Genomic DNA, 22,263 nt, shown 5'->3' on the forward strand with positions numbered 1-22,263 from the left:
TCGTAATGGAAGCAAATATAAAATGGTAAAATAGTTCCCCTGTACCTGGGAGTTGCCATTCTTTTTAAAGGGCCAGCTCCATGTGAAGTAAAAGGAGACTGAAATTCTGATTTCTTTCTGAATATCCAAATTAAGATTCACTTCTGATTTTTATGGTATATTAACAGGAGGTGTAGCCAGCAATAACTACAAGGACAGATGTCTCACGGTTTTGAATCTGTAAGAGCACAGAAATTACATAGAGAAATTGTGCTGACAGGGGAGTCAGAAATTTCTCAAAGTCTAATCAATGTTTCAACAATTCTGATATAGTAAGTGATAGTTACTCTGTATTTGAATTTGTGTGTAAAAATATCCATTATGATTTATGTTGAGGAATGACTGACATTTGCAGCAAGAAGTGAAATATGTGAACTAGATGAAGAGAGCTAGGGGACATGATTGCCATTTCAGAAATCTGCAAACTAAAACTAGCATAAGGAATGAAATTGACAGATTCCTGACTTAGTGGGGGCAGAGGATCTACTACCAAGCTATGAAAAAGCTCTAAGTAGTCTGATTGGTTCCTTTTTATGAGCCTAAGCAGCACACTGCATCTCAGGCATGCCTCATGTAGCTGATAATGCACCATAATGCAATTAAAATTTGTTTGTGTCACTCACAGTTTGAATCATGCCACGGGAGTCAAGGAATGCATTACTGGTGCTGGCTGTAAAGTTAAGGCAATTTTGGAGGAGAAAAATGTCTCAGGCTAAAGTGAGCCCATTTACCAATTGACCTCTGAAAGCCAAGCAACAAGAAGTGCAGCAATGAGGGAGGGGTAGCCTTCAGAACAGAGGGTCACCTAGAAAACAGAGGGTTTTTTACAGCCCACTCTTGAAGCACCTTTTTGAAATGGGCACTGACTGGAGCACTTCTCACATGTTCCAATACTTTATTGGGAGCTCCTTGCATTTGAATAGAATCTGGGACCTTGATTAACTTTGTACACAGGTGGTGTACAATCTCAACTTGCTCAAATCACCTGCAACCTGCACTATGGGGTGCTGTACAGATTGGTGTAGTGTAGTGTTTTGAAATTGCAATTGCATTGTGTATTCTGTAAACTTGGAGGTGCTGTAAAACACATATGCTAGCTAAGGAAAAGTGAAAGTAAAATGGAATAAAGAAGACTCCATTATGTTCAACAGCCTGCAGTCTCTGTCTCACATATCTTATACCAAACCTGGCTAAACCTCACTCCAGTCCTGAGAGACATCACAATTGGGTGTTGAGTAGACCTCAATGATTGATAGTACAAGGTGACCACACCCAAAACACTGCAGCTCGTTCTGCACCAACAATCCCATAGTCCTATAATTAATATTAGAAAAGAACAGAATACTATTTTTTCATTCATATCCTATTACATTCTGGAATCTCTGTCTTTGCAATAGAGAAAAAGGGCCAAGATTCATTGTTTAGGACACCAGCAAAGTTGAAAAGAATTGGAGTGAAGATGTGATAAATCAGGAAGTAGTGGTCAGATGAAGCAATTTTTAGGTGTTAAAAGCCTGTTACTTGTAGAAGGAAGGGAAGATTAAAGGAGATAAGGGGTTTACAGTTTTGAAGTTATTGGGGGAAAATGTGACAAGAGGAGTTGATGTGACAAGTCCTGATTGCAACACAATGAAGATGTAAGGAACAGGATGAATATATAGGAAAACATATTTGGAACTTAAGAGGAATGGAAGAGGATTAAAGACCCCGAGTAATATTGATAAATTCGGGAAAGATAAGATAGCAGAGAAAAGCTTGAGATAGAAGGGTTGGAGACTGGTGGTGAGAGAAGGATCAGGTATCAGGTGACAAGCTTTTCCTTAAATGAGAATGAAAGTACCAAACACAGAGTACATGCACATTTCATCTTTTCAAACTAGCACCACAAACAGGATATATCACCATGCGCTCCAGATAGCTGGAGGTTCTCAGTGTTCCTTTCTCGCAACTAGCCAAATTCTTCTTTCCACTGATTCCAGATGTAAACAATCTGGTTTCTATTCTTATTAGTATTGTCATGGTTACAAGGGAGACCAAAACATTAAAATTTTGAATACTAATAGGTTAAAATAGTCATAAAATTGTAATAGCCCTCTTCACCCAAAATTTACCACCAGGTTTTAACTCCTTCTATCAACCATCAAGAAGATCGCCCCCCTCAAATCTAAATCGGGGGACATAATCACTGACCAACGCAAACAGATGGACCGCTGGGTTGAGCACTACCTAGAACTGTACTCCAGGGAGAATGCTGTCACAGCCCCGACAAACAAATTTCTCTGCAGCACCTGTGGAAGAGCCTGTCACTCCAGAATTGGCCTTTATAGCCACTCCAGGCGCTGCTTCACAAACCACTGACCACCTCCAGGCGCGTATCCATTGTCTCTCGAGATAAGGAGGCCCAAAAGAAAGAATCTTTCCTTGCAATGTTATCTTCAGGTTATTAATGAACTCTGTGGGGATATAATTGGTCTTGCTTGGTAGCACAAAATGGGCGTTAGTAAGTCGGCAGCTCATTTTACATTGTGCCCAATTTTCTCTTCCAACGTCATGTTTTTGTTTTGCATTACCGCTGAAGACAAGTATCACCCACTGTGGCTCCAGTTACATTAGGGTTGCCACATGTATAGTCCATTTTTTGAATATATTTCTAAAATGCAAACAGTGTGTTTCTTTTAAAGCTAAATTCCAATTTTTCTCATAATGTGGAGATGGAGCCATTTAGTTATTAATGTTTTTAAGATATCAGTGAATTCTTATCAGCAAGAAAGGGAATGTTTCAATTTGTGTCTACGATCTAAATACTTGATCACATTTATTCCTTCTCTCTCTGCAACAATAATTAATAAATGGTATAGTTGTGTTGAAGATCACAATATTTAAGATTTATGATAATGATGTTCAAGAGTACCAGCAGCTTCTATTTGCCTTTAATATAAAAACAGATTTGTTATAGACCCTTCATACTTATAATAAATTCAGGGGGCAGGGGAAGAGGGGACAAGTTATTCACCTCAGGTGGTTAAATAATTCCACCCTACACTAAAGAATTAATGTCAGGATAAGCCCGATTATTTGGTGTATTTACCCTTAAACAAAGGTTCCCCTTTAAAGGTATTGCACAAATATGAAGCCACAAATTTAACACTTTATCATGTTTACATTCTTTTGAGTTCACAGCTTGTCTGACGCGGAGAAAATGTTGTTTTTGAGTGTATTATTGTCATAGTTTTAGATTTTTGCCTATTTGGTCGAGGAAGAATTTCAAGTTAATTTATTCTGCGGTGTTGCTATTAAGTTCATTTCTGGGTTACAATGGGTTAACTTTCCATAACACACAACCATGTGATAATGTTGATTAAGCCTGTTAGCTGGAGCCAAACAGAATATTTATAGGATTGTGTTTCTTGCATAACCTATCAGTTTTGAGGTAATGGAATTTATTTTAGGGACATTCATACTTGTAATGTTACAATGACTTCCCTTCACTGAGCACAGTGGAACATCCTTCTTCTTCTTTGGCCTCCTTGTCTCGAGAGACAATGGGTAAGCGCCTAGAGGTGGTCAGTGGCTTGTGGAGCAGCCCCTTGAGTGGCTATGAAGGCCAATTCTAGAGTGACAGACTCTTTCACAGGCGCTGCAAATAAAATTGGTTGTCGGGGCTGTTACACAGTTGCCTCTCTCCTTGCACTTCTGTCTTTTTTCCTGCCAACTGCTAAGTCTTTTCGACTCGCCAGTCTTTAGCCCCACCTTTATGGCTGTCTGCCAGCTCTGGCGATCACTGGCTACTGAGTCCCACAACTTGTGGTCAATGTCACAGGACTTCATGTCGCATTTGCAGATGTCTTTAAAGCGGTGATATGGATGGCTGGTGAGTCTGATACCAGTGGCGAGCTCGCTTTACAATGCGTCCTTGGGAATCCTGCCATCTTCCATGCGGCTCACATGGCCAAGCCATCTCAAGCACCGGTGGCTCAGTAGGGTGTATATGCTGGGGATGTTGGCCGCCTCAAGGACTTCTGCATTGGAGATACGGTCCTGCCACCTGATGCCAAGGGTTCTCTGGAGGCAGCGAAGGTGGAATGAGTTGAGATGTCGCTTTTGGCTGACATACGTTGTCCAGGCCTCGCTGCCGTAGAGCAAGGTACTGAGGAGCATTTTGGTTAAACAAGCATGTAGGTACCATGGTGGAGGCCAGGTTCCCAATTTAAGGTGTTTTTCAATGGCAGCACAATAATCCAATCCTCAATACTGAGCTAAGGGAGGAATCAGAGGTCAAGCTTTAGGCTTTCCCTTTGAATTGAAAAGAAGGCAGTCTGAAGTAAATTTAGATTTGAAAACAGCTTTCTCTACAGCAAGACTGAAAGAACCTCCATGTTGAGGTATGGATGCATGTCATAGAGTTATAAAGCATAGAAAAAGGCCCTTTGGCCCATCGTGTCCGTGCCGGCCATCAAGCACCTATCTATTCTAATCCCATTTTCCAGCTCTTGGCCCATAGCCTTGTATGCTATGGCGTTTCAAGTGCTCATCTAAATAAATCTTAAATGTTGTGAGGGTTTCTGCTTCTATCACCCCTTCAGGCAATGTCTTCCAGATTCCAACCACCCTCTGGGTGAAATTATTTTTTTCCTCAAATCCCCTCTAAACCTCCTGCCCCTTACCTTAAATCTATGGCCCCTGGTTATTGACCCCTCTGCTAAGGGAAAAAGTTACTTCCTAGCTATCCTATCAATGCCCCTCATAATTTTGTATACCTCAATCATGTCTCCCCTCAGCGTCTCTGCTCTAAGGAAAACAACCCTAGCCTATCCAGCCTCTCTTCATAGCTGAAATGCTCTAGCCCAGGCAACATCCTGATGAATCTTCTCTGCACCCTCTCCAGTGCAATCACATCCTTCCTATAGTGTGGTGACCAGAACTGTGCACAGTACTCCAGCTGTGGCCTAATTAGCATTTTAGACAGCTCCATCATAACCTCCCTGCTCCTATATTCTGTGCCTCAGCTAATAAAGGCAAGTATCCCATATGCCTTCCTAACCACCTTATCTACCTGTGCTGCTGCCTTCAGTGACCTATGGACAAGTACACCAAGGTCCCTCTGACCCTCTGTACCTCCCAGGGTCGACCATCCATTGTATATTCCCTTGCCTTGTTAGTCCTCCCAAAATGCATCACCTCACATTTCTCAGGATTAAATTCCATTTGCCACAGCTCCACCCATTTTACCAGTCCATCTATATCGTCCTGTAATCTAAGGCTTTCCTCCTCACTATTTACGACATCAATTTTCGTGTCATCTGCAAACTTACTGATCATACCTCCTATATTCACATCTAAATCATTAATGTACTCTACAAACAGCAAGGGTCCCAGCACCAATCCCTGCGGTACACCACTGGTCACAGGCTTCCAATAGCAAAAACAACCCTTGACCATCACCCTCTGCCTCCTGTCACTAAGCCAATTTGCGATCCAATTTGCCAAATTGCCCAGGATCCCATGGGCTCTTACTTTCTTAACCAATCTCCCCTGCGGGACCTTATCAAAAGCCTCACTGAAGTCCATGTAGACTACATCAACTGCTTTACCCTCATCTACACATTGTCACCTCCTCGAAAAATTCAGTCAAGTTTGTTAGACATGATCTCCCTGTGATAAAGCCATGCTGACTATCCCTGATTATTCCCTGCCTCTCCAGTGGAGATTAATCCTGTCCCTCAGAATTTTTTCCAATAGTTTCCCTACCACTGATGTTAGACTCACTGGCCTGTAATTACCTGGTTTATCCTTGCTACCCTTCTTGAATAATGGTACCACATTCGCTGTCCTCCAATTCTCTGGTACCTCTCTTGTGGCCAGAGAGGATTTGAAAATTTGTGTCAGAGCCCCTGCTATCTTCTCCCTTGCCTCACATAACAGCCTGGGATACACCTCATCTGGGCCTGAGGATTGATCCACTTTTAAGCCCGCTAAAACGGTGAATACTTCCTCCCTTTCAATGCTAATTTGTTCAAGTATATCACAATCCCCCTCTCTGATCTCTACACCTACATCGTCCTTCTCCATAGTGAACACAGATAATAAGTAATCATTTAAAACCTCACCTATGTCCTCCGGCTCCACACACAGATTGCCACTTTGGTTCCTAACGGGCCCTACTCTTTCCCTGGTTATCCTCTTGCCCTTAATATACTTATAAAACGCTTGGGATTTTCCTTTATCTTGCCCACCAGTGTTTTTTCATGTCCCCTCTTCGCTCTCCTAATTACTTTTTTAAGTACCCCCGTACACTTTCTATACTCCTCTAGTGCGTCCGCTGTTTTCAGCGCTCTGAATCTGCCATAAGCCTCCTTTTTTGTCCTTATCCAATCTTCTATATCCCTTGACATCCAGGGTTCCCTGGACTTGTTGGTCCTACCCTTCACCTTTATGGGAACATGCTGGCCCTGCACTCTCACTATTTCCTTTTTGAATGACTCCCACTGATATGATTTAGACTTTCCTACAAGTATTTGCTCCCAGTCCACTTTAACCAGATTCTGTTTTATCATATTGAAATCGGCCTTCCCCCAATTCAGTACTTTATTTCCGGCCCCTCTTTGTCCTTTTCCATAATTACCTTAAATCTTACAGAGTTATGGTCACTAGACCCGAAATGATCCCCAACTGACACTTCTACCACTTGTCCAGCTTCATTCCCTAGGATTAGGTCCAGTACAGCCCCTCTCTTGTAGGACTTTCCACATCCTGGCTCAAAAAGCTCTCCTGTATGCACTTTAAGAATTCCGCCCCCTTTAAGCCTTTTGCACTAAGACTATCCCAGTTGATATTGGGAAAGTTGAAATCCCCTACTATTATTACCCTATTATTTTTACACCTCTCTGAGATTTGCCTACATATCTGCTCCTCTATCTCTCCCTGACTGTTTGGAGGCCTGTAGTACACTCCCAGCCAAGCAATTGCCCCCTTTTTGTTTTTAAGTTCTACCCATATGGCCTCATTTGAGGAACCTTCTGAGATATCATCCCTCCTTACTGCAGTAATTGACTCCTTGATCAACAGTGCAATGCCACATCCTCTTTTACACACTCCCCTGTCATGCGTGAATATTCTATACCCTGGAATATTGAGCTGCCAGTCCTGCCCTTCCCTCAACCGTGTCTCTGTGATAGCAATAATATCATATTCCCATGTGTTGATCAATGCGCTCAATTCATCTGCCTTATTAGTAAGACTCCTTGTGTTAAAATAGATGCAATCCAGCCTTGCATTATTCGCTTGTGCCTTAACAGGTCTATATTTACTCTGCCTTCCAGACTGACAGTTTCTCTTCTATATTTGGCTGTGCATCACCCCCTACTGTACCTCCACTCTGTATCCCATCCCCCTGCCAAATTAGTTTAAACCACCCCCCAACAGCACTAGCAAACCTCCCAGCAAGAATGTTGGTCCCATTCCAGTTCAGGTGCAACCATCCAAGTTGTACAGGTCCCACCTTCGCCAGAAACAGACCCAGTGATCCAGGAAACTAAAGCCCTCCTTCCTGCACCATTTCTTCAGCCATGCATTCATCTGCTCTATCCTCCTATTCCTATACTCACTGGCACGTGGCACTGGGAGTAATCCAGAGATTACAAACTTTCAGGTCCTGCTTTTTAATCTGCTACCTAGCTCCCTAAATTCTTGTTGCAGGACCTCATCCTTCTTTCCACCTATGTCGTTGGTACCAATGTGAACCACGACCTCTGACTGTTCACCCTCCCCCTTCAGAATGTCCTGCAGCTGCTCCGTGACATCCTTGACCCTAGCACCAGGGAGGCAACATACCATCCTGGAGTCACGTTTGCGGCCATAGAAATGCCTATCTGTACCCTTAGAATTCCCTATCACTATCGCTCTCCCACTCCTTTTCCTCCCCTCTTGTGCAACTAAGCCATCCGTGGTGCCACAGATTTGGCTCTTGCTGCATTCCCCTGAGAAGCTATCTCCCCCAACAGTATCCAAAGCGGAAAATCTGTTAGATAGGGAGATGGACCCAGGGGACTCCTCCACTACCTGCCTAGTTCTTCTACTCTGCCTGGCGGTCACCCATTCCCTTTCTGCCTAAGCAGTCTTTACCTGTGGTGTGACCACCTCCCTGTATGTGCTATCCACGATAATCTCAGCCTCGCAGATGATCCACATTGTCCCCAGCCGCTGCTCCAGATCCGAAACGTGGATTTCGGGTAGCTGCAGCTGGAGACACCTCCTGCACACGTGTTCGCCCTGGACACTGGAAGTGTCCCTGACTTCCCACATTGCACAGGAGGTGCATTCCACGCTGCCGAGCTGCCCTGCCATGACTTACCCTTAATTTACTCCCTTAAATTACCCAAAAATTAGATTATGTGCTCATGTGCTCCATATTAGTAAAAATTAGTGCTAGTCAGTAGAGTATATTGCATTAATAGTGATAGGGTGATCGACTTGTTACTTGACAGTTTATGAGGCGTGATATGAAATAGAATGAAATTCACTTTAAACTGCATTCTACTTGTTCATGTATTACATGTAAAATGAAGCAGTTTGTTGGTTTGCAATCTGTCTCATCTCACAAGCATACTGATCAGTCCATCTCCCAGAAAGGTAGGAAAAACACGCAGTAGCCAGGACACACAAGGGATCCTAATTTAATGAACTTGGTTCACGTTATCATATGATTAAATATTGGTAGTAAGATTAGCTCCTGATCGTGGGGCATAGAAGTCCACTTATGGGTGTGCCCAGTGACACTTCTGTGCAGCCATTCACTCACAAATATTCAAAAGCATGCCATTGTTGATTGCCCCTCCAGTTTCATTCCTTTCCACTTGACATCTGCTTACAACAGCACAGTGCAATCAAAACTAGATTCTCAGAACCATTTTGTTCATTATGTAAAATATTTTAATAGTACCATTACAATGTTGAGGGAAACACATCAGAACAAATTATTGTGTCCTTTATTATGAGAGGAATAGTGGTGATTGTTCCATCAGTGCAGAGCAAATGTGGACCGCATCAAATGACATCACAAGTTATTATGATTATTTAATGAAGCAGTCTATTTGTACAGAAAAGGGCTAAGAACAGAACAGAACAACTGAATATAATTTTCATCCCAATGATAAGCGAGATGACCACATTTTTGTAACAAATGATTCTATTGCATTCAAATATTCCATTCCTCATGCTGTTCCTCTCTGTATCTTCACTGTGTTGAAATCAATACTCCTTGCACCATCTCCTAATCTTACTGTATGTCATTCATTTGGAAGATCTGAAGATGTTTAATTCCTTCACGCAAAGATTTCTTTTCTCCTAGAATCTGTAAATGGTTCAAATCCAAACCTAGTCATTACTTCTTGATTTTCAGACATCGAGGGCTGGATTTTATAGGGTTTCCGATGTCAGGAACGGTGGCAGGAGGGGCATGAGGATTGCAACGGATGAGGCCCGCCACCGACCCCGATGCCGGCAGAGCCCGTCCCGATCTCGGCGGCAGCGGCAAGGCCTCATGGCGGCCACCCCGCCACTCACCAACAGGACCTGCATTATAATATGCAAATGGGTACTTGCCATTAATTAATGTGCAGGCCACAGCAATTGTGACATCAGGTTGGGATCTTCATTCCGGTGGTCGGCAATGCCATGCCGTCGAATCCCTGTTCGGGGAAACGAGGCACGACACCTGTGGGGAGGGGGGAGGATGTACTCTTCTCAGTGCGGGGGGTGGGGGGGAGGGAGGGGAAGTGATGTCAAATTCTTCCGATTGGTCGCGGAGCTAATGGGAAGGGGGTAAAGGATTAAGGTCTGAACTTTGCGGGGTAAAGGTCAAATATTCACGGTAGGTATTCCGGGGTTGGTGTTGGGGAGGTGGGGGTGCAGGAATGATGAGTAATGCCATTGGGGGGCTGGGAGAGGATATGGAAAGATTATTTGATTCATTTTTATAAACTTTACAGTTATTGTGTCTTTAAAAATTTTAATGGTCATTGAGGGCTGTAAGCCCTTTAAAAATGGCGTCCGGCGCCTGTGCATTGGCGCCGGTCTCCGTTGCTGGGGACGGCTCGCCCACCCCCTCCAAGTCATCGGGTGGGGGGGGGGGGGGGTTGGGGCCACCACCCCAGCCATGCTAATGAGCCGCCGCATTTGGAATGTGTGCGGGCCCCAAATTTTTCTGCCCGCTGCCTATGTTGACGGTGGGCTTTTAAAATGCAGTCCCTAATATTAGACAGAAAGTGCTGGAAATACTCAGCAGGTCTGGCAGCATCTGTGGAGAGAGAAACAGAGTTAATGTTTCAGGTCTGTGACCTTTCATCAGAACTTCTGATGAAACACTGCTTCTCTCTCCACAGATGCTGCCAGACATGCTGAGTATTTCCAGCACTTTCTGTTTTTATTTCAGATTTCAATATTCGCACTATTTTGCTTTTATCTAATATTAGACATGTATTTGGTACCATTTCATTGAGAAAACGTCTAAGATCACTGAATAAAAGAAGGTAAAGTATTACAGTCTACTCATAATAGTTTATTTTATACAAATAACCTGATTTATCCAAAAAATGAAATAAGAAATATAAATAATGCAGAAAAGTAGTAATTTAACAAATTGAATTATCCGATATGATGAATTAAGCGACTCTAATGTCAAAAGGTTGGTGATTGAATTTTCCATTTTTTGATTTTTTGAAGGGCTTCCAGATGATGCATTTTGTTCTCTTGAGAACTTGCTGTATTTATACCTGGCGAACAATAAGGTAAAAATTTTGGACAGTTTCATGAGATTATCTGAATACTATTTAATTAAATTCAAGCCAAATAAAAGTACATTATAACATTGTCCTTTTCATCAGGCATAAATCTAGCCCAGGGATAAAAGCCTCTTCTATCTATTGGCTTTCATGGTCCTGAATGAAATGAATTTAGAAGTATCTCAACCGAGTTCAAAGGGCTGCAAGACGGTACCACAAAACTATCCACTCTATGACTATATGACTGTAAAATAGCAATCTCCTCCGATAAGCTGTTTAAGAATATGGCACATTGCTGAGGTACCTTCTAAACCTGTTGTGCCTAGACCTGGAGTGCTTGGGGCAAGATTTTCTCTGTGCATTTCTGAACCTGGATGAAATATAGGTCAGAAGCCCACACTGTGTGGGAAACAGTCATTGTGATTTTCCCCAGGGCAGCCAATTAATGGCCAGAGGGTGGGATCACCGTCTAATTATGGAGGTCAGGCAGGCCCTTGTAGCTCAAGGGCCAATCAGAGGCCATCCAGCTTGAAAGGAGCAGCAGGCTGCAATGGAAGGTAAGTAAGGGAGAGGGTGCTTCAAAATGGAGGCACCCTCTCTCCAACATTAAATTTTTAATTAAAAAATGGCTTTTGCGGCCAGGTCACCACTGTGGGGGAGGTGGGTGTGGGTTGAGGGAAGTCCCTCTGCAGGGCAGCCTGCAGCTGCTGCAGCAACAAAGCAGGCATGGAAGGATCTAGGCCTACCTGGAATGCTGGCCTCCAGGTCTCGCGCTGGCAGGCCACCTCTAGTCAGTTAAACCGGCCCCTGCCCCTGCGGGGACTTGGAGGCTGACTGGAAAATCCCAGTCAGACTCCTTTAATTACCCTTAATATGCCCTTAATGAGCCTGATTGGCTACCTGTCACATGTGGGCGGGTAGCCCTGCCATACGCCCCTGTCCCGCCTCCATAAAAATGGCCTTGGGGCAAGATAGAGCCAAGGAACTGGCATGTCTGTCTCTGATCCCAGCCTCAGCGGAGCCTAAAAATCAAGCCCTTGGTCTTGGCACAAAAATGGAAAGAGTTCAATTTTAGAACATTGATATCTGCCATCTTTGAAGAGCTCTAAAATTCACTAAATATTATCACTTAATACTAACTAATTGTACCATCCATTTCCCTTTATATTAGAACTCAGACCAGCTACTGTTCAGAATAAAAAATGATAGAATATAAGTTAGATTTATGTAATTATTTGCTGTCTTTCTATTAATAAAAATGTTGAAAAATGTTAATCAGATAGATTACTCATCAATTTGCTCAACATTAATAAAGCATAATTTTAAATTATTTTCAAAATTAAAAAGTAGCCAATTTTTATATTCAGCTGCTTGAAATGCTCCTTGACTCAGTTCCAGAGCAATTTTAATTGATATGATGGAGTAGTGGGATGTAGGTCTGCACCCATAATTTCCCCACACCTCTGATCTCAGTCATGTTGTTGTGGGACTGTTGAGTAGAGGCCAGAGGCTTCCTTCCTCTCAGGTTGTGCGTAATGCTATTGAAATGGATTTGGACATAGGTTGGCCTGTTGCCATCTTGTCCACAGTTGGTGTCATGGCCCAAGGAGACCAGCGATAAAGGGAGAAAAAATGGTACATGCTGTCACCAAGCAAAAGAGAATACATACAGTTATCGGGGCTGTATCTGCCCATAATTTTTAACTTTAATCCTCACTAACAGGTTTTTCAAGATAAAATGGACAAAATCTTCAACAGAGGTGAAAGCTACGTCACGTAAAGACATGGGAGATATTAAAGGGCCATCTGTGTTTATAATAATTTAATTAAGTAAAGTTGGTACAGTAGTAAAATTTAAATGTTCTTATATCTAAGTTAATACTTACATTATAAACAAAATACTTAATGACAAGCTAATAAATATGAATCTTATTGTGATGGTGAGCAAATGTCTAAGGTGTGATCCTTTGGATGAGATGTTAGACTGAGATACTGTCTTCCCATTCCAATGCTTCAGGTGGACATGAAAGATCTTCTGAGACAGTTCAAAGAAGAGCAGAGAGTTTTTCCACTATCCTATTGCTCCCTCAACCAGTACCTCAAAAATGGATTAACTGGTCGATCATTTCATTGACATTTGTGTGATCTTGGTGCACACAATGGCTACTGTGTTTACCTATATAACAGCCATTTAAATTCATTATATGCAAGATGTTTCTGAGTAACATGATAGTATATGATATATGTATAGATATAAATCTTCTTCTACCCTACTCACTTGACCTTGCACTACAGCTGAATTTAGTTCCACTCACTCGTAAATTCTGTATTCATGGCTTACCCTCAAGTGGTCTCTATTTATGCCATAAAATGATCTCATGAACCACTGTAAAAGAGCATTCAGCTAACAGAAATAAACCAGCAGATGGGACTACTTGGGTTCTAACAATGCTGCATATGATGGTGAATGATTTTTTCACCTGGTGCTGCCAACATCATTCCACTTACATGGAAAGGATTCACTGGTAAAACAAAGATTGGAAGTGATTTCAGAGTGGCACATTGGCACAGTGCCGCAGAGTGGTGGGACATGGGTTCACCCTTGTGGTCCTCCACATACTGAACTCCTGATCTCAACTGTGCTGTTGGGTAGTGATGCCAAGTGATACCAGGCATCTGCACAGCAGTAGGGAATGGGAAATGCATCATCCCTTGCCACCTTTTGCACACACCCTATATACCAGCTGTTATACAGTAAAGGCAGAGCCCAGGGATTAGTTCTCCACATTCTCCTCGCCCAGGGAAGTTATGTAGCTCAGGGAAACCGCAGGCGGAAAAGAAAAACATTGAACAAGAACTACTGGAAATTAAAACAGTTTCAAAATGTTGGAAGAGCTTCAATTTCATGACATAAACAGAACACATGGCAGGCAACCAAGGAGTACAGAAAATATTCCACAATGACGACCATAAAATGATTCATTTCTAACTTTTTCCAGAGGGTTCTGTTGCAGCTGCATTATCAGGAATACTGTTCCATATTCAGTATTCACTGACCACATATCTGCTATATATTTGATGCCATTTAGAAATATTTCTACATAATTAGTGCATTGTGTTTGATTATGCCTATATAGCATGAACCAACAAGAATTGTTAAATTTATGTCTTTTGTAGATACTTCAGTTTTGTTTTATTTTTTCATGGGATGTGGGCGTCGCTGGCAAGGCCAGCATTTATTGCCCAGTCCTAATTGCCCTTGAGACAAAATTTTGCAGACTCTGTAGTTCTTAGTGGTTTAGTGAAAGTATTTTGTCAGTAACTGCAGCTAAGGCCAAGATATGAATTTCATGTAAAATCAATCTATATGAAAGATGGAGAAAGGATGCTAAGACTGAATGATTGCTTCATAAAAGTAGTTTTAATGTTTGTGTTTAGCTGGAGAGTAACAAATGTCTAGAATATCTTAGTAAAGCAACAAAGTTGTAGTCAACACATGGCAATGTTTGATGCAGTAAACATGGTGTTTGGATATCTTGAAGGGCTGCAAGCCAAACAACAGTTTCTGTAAAAATTGGTTACAGAGTGCTGTCCAATTGGGTGCAGATGAATGAGGATTGGTAACGCATGTCAGTTATGAGGAAGCCAAGCTTGTGGGAAATGGTAAAGAGAGAAAAAAATTGGATTTCTGCTGCTAAACTTGATAGATTGGATTAAAATTACATCCATATCTATAGCTGCTGTTATGATTCTATTTTATAACTTCTGCCCCTAATGTGTTAAATAATAACCTTGGTAAAGGTAAAAGATGTTGCTGTATGGTGAAGATTGTATCGATGGAGGTAAATGATGAGGCAGCATGTTGGTAGGCTGCTGAGAGGTAGATCATAGATTTGTATCTTTGCAACCCCCAGCACCACTGAGGTCCTTTTCCTGTTCCTCCAAAATTTTTAGCGAATATTCTCATTGATGCCAAAGTAAAGCTATTGGAGAATATTGGTTCAAGAAAAAATTTGATTAACTATATATCATTAACATTGCATTTAAATTTAAATTTAAAAAGTTATTTATATTATATAACTATATATAAGTTTATAAGTACCATGGCCTTGCACCTCTGCTGTTAGTGCTCAGGGCAAGGGAGGAATGGCTGCTCAACACATAGATAATACAATTTCAATTAACTGTTTGTAGTGTCATTAAAAATGTAGCAGTTCTTTGGTGTTGCAAGGATCAATGACCCTACCATATTTCTACATATAGTTCCCTATTTGTTACACAAGTACAAATATTTAAAGATAGTTTTGCCTGATACTAGCAATATTAATTTGCACCAATATAGCTCCTTGCAAAAAACAATGACCTGGATTTTGCAGTCAGTGACAAACAAACAACTCGCCTTTCATTACACTTACACTTGCACATGGTCTTTCTATGGGCTTTTAGACTGCAACTTGCAATTATTAGAGAGTCAAAACAGTGCAGCATCTTATACAAGGGATCTAGAATCTGTGTGAGCAGGACAAGCAATTGTGTGTCTCCTTAACTAATCAGATTAAAGATTTTTTACTAAGACAGGCAGCCTAAAGCAGGAAGTGTAAGTTAAAATAGTTAATTTAGTGTCAAATCAGGTTCAGAAAGCAAAATAGAGGGAAAGAAAGACTGGATTAAGAAAGATAAAAGAGACAGAAAGAAGAATTTTAAAATAATTATCTACATATTTTAAAGATCTCTAACAATAATTAAAATCTGAAGGAATGAGACTCTACACTTGGAGGATAGTGTAGAACTCCAAAAGGCATAGAAAAGTTGGTGGAATGGGCAGACAGGTGACAGATGAAATTCAACGCAGAGAAACGTGAAGTGATCCATTTTGGCAGGAAGAACATGGAGAGACAATATAGAATAAAGGGTAAAATTCTAAAGTGGGTGCAGGAGCAGAGGGACCTGGGTGTATCTGTGCATAAGTCATTGAAGGTGACAGGACAGGTTGAGAGAGCAATTAATAAAGCATACAGTATCCTGGGCTTTATTAAATGGGCCATAGAGTACAAGAGCAAGGAAGTTATGTTGAACTTGTATAAGACACTAGTTCGGTCTCAGCTGGAGTACTACGTCCAGTTCTGGGCGCTACACTTTAGGAAAGATGTGAGGGCATTGGAGAGAGGACAGAAAAGATTCACGAGAATGGTTCAGGGGAGGAAGTACTTCAGTTATGAAGTTAGATTGGAGAGGTTAAGACTGTTTCCCTTGGAGAAGAGAAGCCTGAGAAGTGGTTTGATAGAGGTATTCAAAATTGAAGGGTCTGTACAGAGGAAATAGAGAAACTGTTTCCACTCGTGAAAGGATTGAGAACGAGAGGGCGCAGATTTAAAGTATTTGGTAAGAGAAGCATAGAGTCATACAGCACTGAAACAGGCCCTTCAGCCCACTGAGTCTGTGCCAACCATCAACCACCCATTTATACTAATCCTACATTAATCCCATATTCCCTACCACATTCCCACAATTCTCCTACTACCTACCTACACTAGGGGCAATTTACAATGGCCAATTTACCTATCAACCTGCAAGTCTTTGGCTGTGGGAGGAAACCAATGCACCTGGCGGAAACCCACGCAGTCACAGGGAGAACTTGCAAACTCTGCATAGGTAGTATCTAGAATTGAACCCAGGTCACTGGAGCTGTGAGGCTGCGGTGCTAACCATTGCGCCACCCAAAGCAAAAGTGACATGAGGAAAAACTTTTTCACACAGAGTTGTTAGGGTCTGGAATGTGCTGGAGGCGCATGGGAGTGTGATGGAGGCAGGTTCAATTGAAGCATTCAGAAGGGAATTAGACTGTTGTATGAAAAGGAAGAATGTGCAGGGTTACAAGGCGAAGGCAGAGGAATGGAACTGAATGAATTGCTCTTTCAGAGAGCCAGTGCAGACATGATGGGCTGAATAGCCTCCTTCTGCACTGTAACAATTCTGTAATTCTGTAAAAGTTATTTTTTTTAGTGCCAGGGAGGTTGTTTGACAGTAATTAAGACTTAGCACACCATTTAAAATTTGCTTACACTTGAATGGACAAGCTCATTTTAGAGCTTGTTTAGTGGGTATAAAATGGGTAAGCCCTGCAACTTCACGTCCTTCCATTTAGTTGAACATTGAGTCTTTTTGGTGAGATACTGTTACAGTGAAGCTTCTGGAGGAGCAGGGCAAGTCAGACAGCAACTTCCTGATTTCCTTGTTTAACTTTGCACGTTGCTGTACAATTTACCGGTGAGCGCTAATAGCCTCACCATTATTTTTATGCAGAATCCGGGCCATAATTAAAATCATCCATTGTACATTGACTTAAAACAATTCCAAGCACACATCATCTATAATAGTTTATAGGAATACTGCAGTCAAAGCTCCCAGAAAGCATATGTGATCTTTTACCATGGCCGGGATTTTATGGGACCCCTGAAGTGGGGGGGGAGGGGGGGTGGAGAGCAGAGTATCGCAATGGGTGGCGGGGGCGGGGGGGCAGCAGGGCAGAGGCCCAGTCGCCTCCCCATCACCACGCGATCTTCCCAGGGGCAGGAAAGGCTGATGATAGCTGTACCCCCCCCCCCCCCACAAAGAGGCCAATTGTAGCCCTTAAAGTGGCCTATTATGGCCGTGTGGAGAGGATGCCTTGCAACACGAGGTGCCCTTGCTGCAAGCTTTGGGGTGGGTGGGGGGGGGGAGGGGTCCCTTGTCTGTGGGCAATTTGTGGCCCATGGAGGATCCCCGCTGGGAACATCTTTACCCCCCCCCGGGAGCCCCAGCCCCTGGATTTCACGACCAACCCCCCCACCCTCCCCCCCTTGCCAGTCTGGACTGGCCCTGGTGACCCTGCCTCATCTACCTCTTTTCTGGGGTTTCAGCGCTGGGGCTGAGTCTGAGGCCTCTGTAGTACTGGCAGTGGCCCCCGCTTCCAGTGGCGCTGCCAATACTCAATGAGCTGCTGGCGCTCTGATTGGTTGGCAGCTAATCGAGGTGGGATCGCCACCTTTAAAGGGACGGGGATCCCGGCTCATAAACCTTTAATTGAAAAGCACCGGAGGATCGCTCTGGGGGGTGGGAGCGTGAAAACGAAGAGGCGGAGTTCCCCCGCCTTTTCACCCGGCACCGAGAGCCCCACCTCCTACACAAAATCCAGCCCTATGTATCTGGTAATTCAAGAAACAGAACAAATTGAAGTGCGAAAGTACTGCCATCAGAAGGATAGAGTGCTCCTAATTGTTTTTGGTGTCATGGCTCCCTACAAAAGGAACACAGAACTCCTTGACAGCGGTATTCGTCCTGTTAGGAGGTAACTATTTGTGGATCAAAAACAAATTAATTGTTACCCAGATCAATTTAAACTTCATATTTTTATTTCAAGCATCACAAAATAAGCACTAAGTTAGCACATTTTTGCATTCACCTCTATGGCTTGGTTCAAATCCAGTCCAGATTAATAGGGTGAAAATCTTTTGCATGTGTTGGCTCTAAGGGTTCAATATGGAATATGCTCGACTAGCTTTAACCCAGTTCCTTTTGGCTATGGGTGCATAATGTAAAGCTGCCTGTAATATTTGGAAGTTCATACAGAAGCTTTCGAAATAGTTGATTTCAGAATTGGAAAAATGGAAAAACTGGTTTACTAGTGGTGCTCTACTGATATTTAATGGACATCTTAGTTTGATTTACAAAAGGAATACCTTAAAAGTTAGAACTCTATTTTCACAAGCAAAATAAGCAAAACTTGCGTCACAATGATATATGACTAAATTATTTGCATAGTCACTGTCTTGCCCACACAGTTGGCCAGTAATTAGAAGCATGTTTGTATCAGTGGTGTATGTTCTGGAGTTGAGTTTGACTCATTCCTTTAATTTAACTAGACAGGACAGTGATTGGCTATTGTATATTTTTCAGCTTACAGTTGCTCCAAAATACCTGCCGAAAACCTTGGTTAGTGCAGATGTTGCAGCAAATTACCTTACAAAGATCTATCCCCTCACTTTTGGGCAGAAGCCAAATCTAAGGTATGATTTGTCATGTGAATTGATATATATTTATATCACAGAAACAAATCAGAGTATATTAAAGTTGATTGGTCTAAACAGCCCTCATCACCATCACACTAGGCAGAAAGCATTTTGCCCCAGTTTTCTCCTCTTTTCTCCCAGAGTCACTGACTTGTGCTGGGGTACAGATCCACCAGTGTCATCAGTCCTTGCTCAAATGGACATTCTTCTAGACAGTACCAGCAGAGTATTTAACCTTGGAGAATGCCAGAGCTAAACCCAACCGTATTCACATCAGTGCACTCTTTAGCAGGGCCCACTAGCCAGTGATCTGGAGACTTGGGTGATTTTTTAAAAATTCAGTTAGCGCCAACTCACTATCCCAACTGCTGCCCTGGCTGAGATCAGCTAATTCAGCAAGGATCTCCCTGGTTTGTATGGTGAATGCCACACCAGGTGGTGCATTCCTTATTGGGCCATTTTGGGGAGCCTTAAATTATGTTAGGGGATGTGCAGGCACCACTTCAATATATGATATACAAAACACTTGCCTCTTTTATCTTATTTCTAATATACAAAGATTTTCAGATACCAAGCCATTCATAACTACCATGAACTTTCTTAGTAATGTCATTATTTTAATCATGTCACAAAACCTGTTGGAAACCCAGGAAAATTCTTCCTATCCGCAGCATGAAAACCCTATCGGGTGATTTCCTTTTGGGAAAGATTATAATCAGAGTTACTGATTTACAGGACTGAATAAGTCAAATTCTATGTTTATTGCATGTAATTCTAGGATTTATATAATTGTTTTAATAAGCACATTCAATAATTCTGTCCATTTTCCCCATGAAAATGGACAACTAGCGACCCTATCTATTATGTACAAAGGAATGTTTACTGGCATTTAGAAGATTGTGTTCCGTGAAACTGTCCATTTTTCTGTGAACTTTTTCATGGTGCAATTCACCAATGTGTTGTGACGGTTAATTGCACTCATTGTCCAATTAGAAAAGGAAAGAAAGACTTGCATTTATATAACATCTTCAATAACCAAAGACATCCCCAAGCTTTTCACAGCCAATGAAGTGCTTTTTGAAGTGTGGTCACTGTTGTAATATAAGACACATGGCAGCCAATTTGTGCATAGCAAGCTTCCACAAATATCAATGTGATAATGATCAGACAGTCTGTTTTTATGATTTTGATTGAGGGATAAATATTGACCAGGACACCAGGGATAATTCCCCTACTCTTATTCAAATAGTGCCATAGGATCTGTTACATCTACCCAAGGGGGCAGGCCTGGCCTTCATTTAATGTCTTATCCAAGAGACACCACCTCTGATAGTGCAACACTCCCTTGATTTTAAAAGCAAAATACTGCGGATGCTGGAAATCTGAAATAAAAACAAGAAATGCTGGAACCACTCAGCAGGTCTGGCAGCATCTGTGGAAAGAGAAGCAGAGTTAACATTTCGGGTCAGTGACCCTTCTTCGGAACTGACAAATATTAAAAATGTCACAGGTTATAAGCAAGTGAGATGGATCTCTTGCCCCACCCCCCTTGCTTATAACCTGTGACATTTTTAATATTTGTCAGTTCCGAAGAAGGGTCACTGACCCGAAATGTTAACTCTGCTTCTCTTTCCACAGATGCTGCCAGACCTGCTGAGTGGTTCCAGCATTTCTTGTTTTTACTCCCTTGATTTTAGTGCTCAAGTGGGACTTGAACCCACAACCTTTATAACTGAGAGCCCAGTGTGCTAGCAACTGACTGAGCCACAACTTAGCAGCAGATGCTGTTAGCCAGGCCAGAAGTAATCATTAAGTCAAGCAGAAGGTCAGGTTACCAATTTCCTTCAAGTGTCCTATAATTTTGAAGACAATATCTACTCTATCAGAAGCAAAGCATGAGAGAGTCTCAGTCTAGGGTTATCTAATGAAACAGTTGACTCAAATGTCACCTGATAACTGACTCTAGCCTAGAAATGCCTGTTGTAAGATAAATGAATAAACACTTTACATACTGTATTACATTCCTCTGTCATTATGCAGTAGTACCAACCACTTATTTAAAATACAGAGGTTAAGACCTGCATTATAATAGTGGATAGAGGAACGTGTTCACCAAAATCATTGACAATAATTTCCAGGTTACAGACAAAATAGGTCCCAGTGCTCATGTTAAAGCATTTGTTAAAGGTTTGATAGGAGGGTATATCTCAGCATGAAACACAAATTTGCAAAGTTTTGAATCTCTTCTTCTAAAAGCTCTCAAGCTTAACCATGTTTTGGGGAAGTGTTCAATGGAGTTCAGATGCTTCTCCTTAAGGTTAGAGGCCAGTTCCTATGCCTTCTAACAGTTGCTTCTGAAGGTTATTAGAAGAGAGGTACTTGTGCCCTTGCAGCCTCAGCCAAAGGATGGCTCAGGAACAATAGAGGGAATAAAAACAAGGAACAGATTAGATTAGGTATGAGACTAAAGATAAAGAGTAAATCAAGCCATCATGACAAATTATCCAAAGTTATATCACTCATTTTAAATAGAAATATTGTGCTATTCAGAAAGCTTAAAATTTAGACATTTTCTTGGGGAAAAAAAATGTTGTTTATTCTGAACCAGGAAGTACAGCAAAATCCAGCTGGTAACAAAGCATATTTTACTCCAGAATAGATTATTTTCAAATTATGTTTCAATGTTTTATACACAACAGTTTAACTTATCTAAGAACTAAAGAGATATTTGTTGGAAATGTCAAACTGGGAGTAAGTTAGAATTGTTGTAACTAATCTAAACTAATGCAGAATGGTCATATTAAAAGTTCAAAATACAAATGATACAAAGATTACCAGTTTTGTGGTATTGAGCTACATATGCCAGAAATACCTCAAAATTGTTCCCTGGCCTGAGTTGAGTAACTAATCTCAGCTGGGGTAATAATGAACCATTGCAGTTGGCCTCAGTGCCTCCTGATCCTATTCTGAATCATTATTCAGTGACACCTAGAAAGTGTATATGTGTGGCTATTGGGTGAGGACAGGATCTAGCATGGATCTTGTGGCCTCACAGTCAATTAGCCTGTCAATACTCATTGTCCGGGCTTGTGTAGGATAAAGGTCAGCTAGAGGATGGCTGGGACCTGTGGATCTTTCAGACAGTATTTTCAGGACAGGCAGAAGTAAATTGGAAAAAAATAAAAGAGAGGAAAATTAGACCCACGTCAATAAACTAGTTAACATTACAACTGCTTTAACAGTCGAATACCATTAGCTGCCATGTTTGTCTGCAAAACAACAAAAGCAAAAGCAATTAATTGGCAGTGAAGCAATTTGGGATGTCCAGAACCTGCTACATATATGCAGGTTATTTCTTCTTAGTTTCCTCTACAATCATTCCAGAATCTTGGGTCATA

The 22,263-nt window shown here is 41.8% G+C and overlaps 1 protein-coding gene across 1 annotated transcript in view; it reads left to right on the forward strand.

Annotated features, from left to right (window-relative positions):
* podn (podocan) overlaps positions 1-22,263 on the forward strand; it is a 65,445-nt gene that overhangs the window by 22,426 nt on the left and 20,756 nt on the right. Inside the window, exons 4-5 of the mRNA XM_068036427.1 lie at positions 10,759-10,823; positions 18,753-18,862. Of these exons, the coding sequence (XP_067892528.1) occupies positions 10,759-10,823; positions 18,753-18,862 (175 nt within the window). The remainder of the gene's footprint in view (positions 1-10,758; positions 10,824-18,752; positions 18,863-22,263) is intronic.

The sequence above is a fragment of the Heterodontus francisci genome, chromosome 8 (assembly GCF_036365525.1).
Source record: "Heterodontus francisci isolate sHetFra1 chromosome 8, sHetFra1.hap1, whole genome shotgun sequence".
Lineage (NCBI taxonomy): Eukaryota > Metazoa > Chordata > Chondrichthyes > Heterodontiformes > Heterodontidae > Heterodontus > Heterodontus francisci.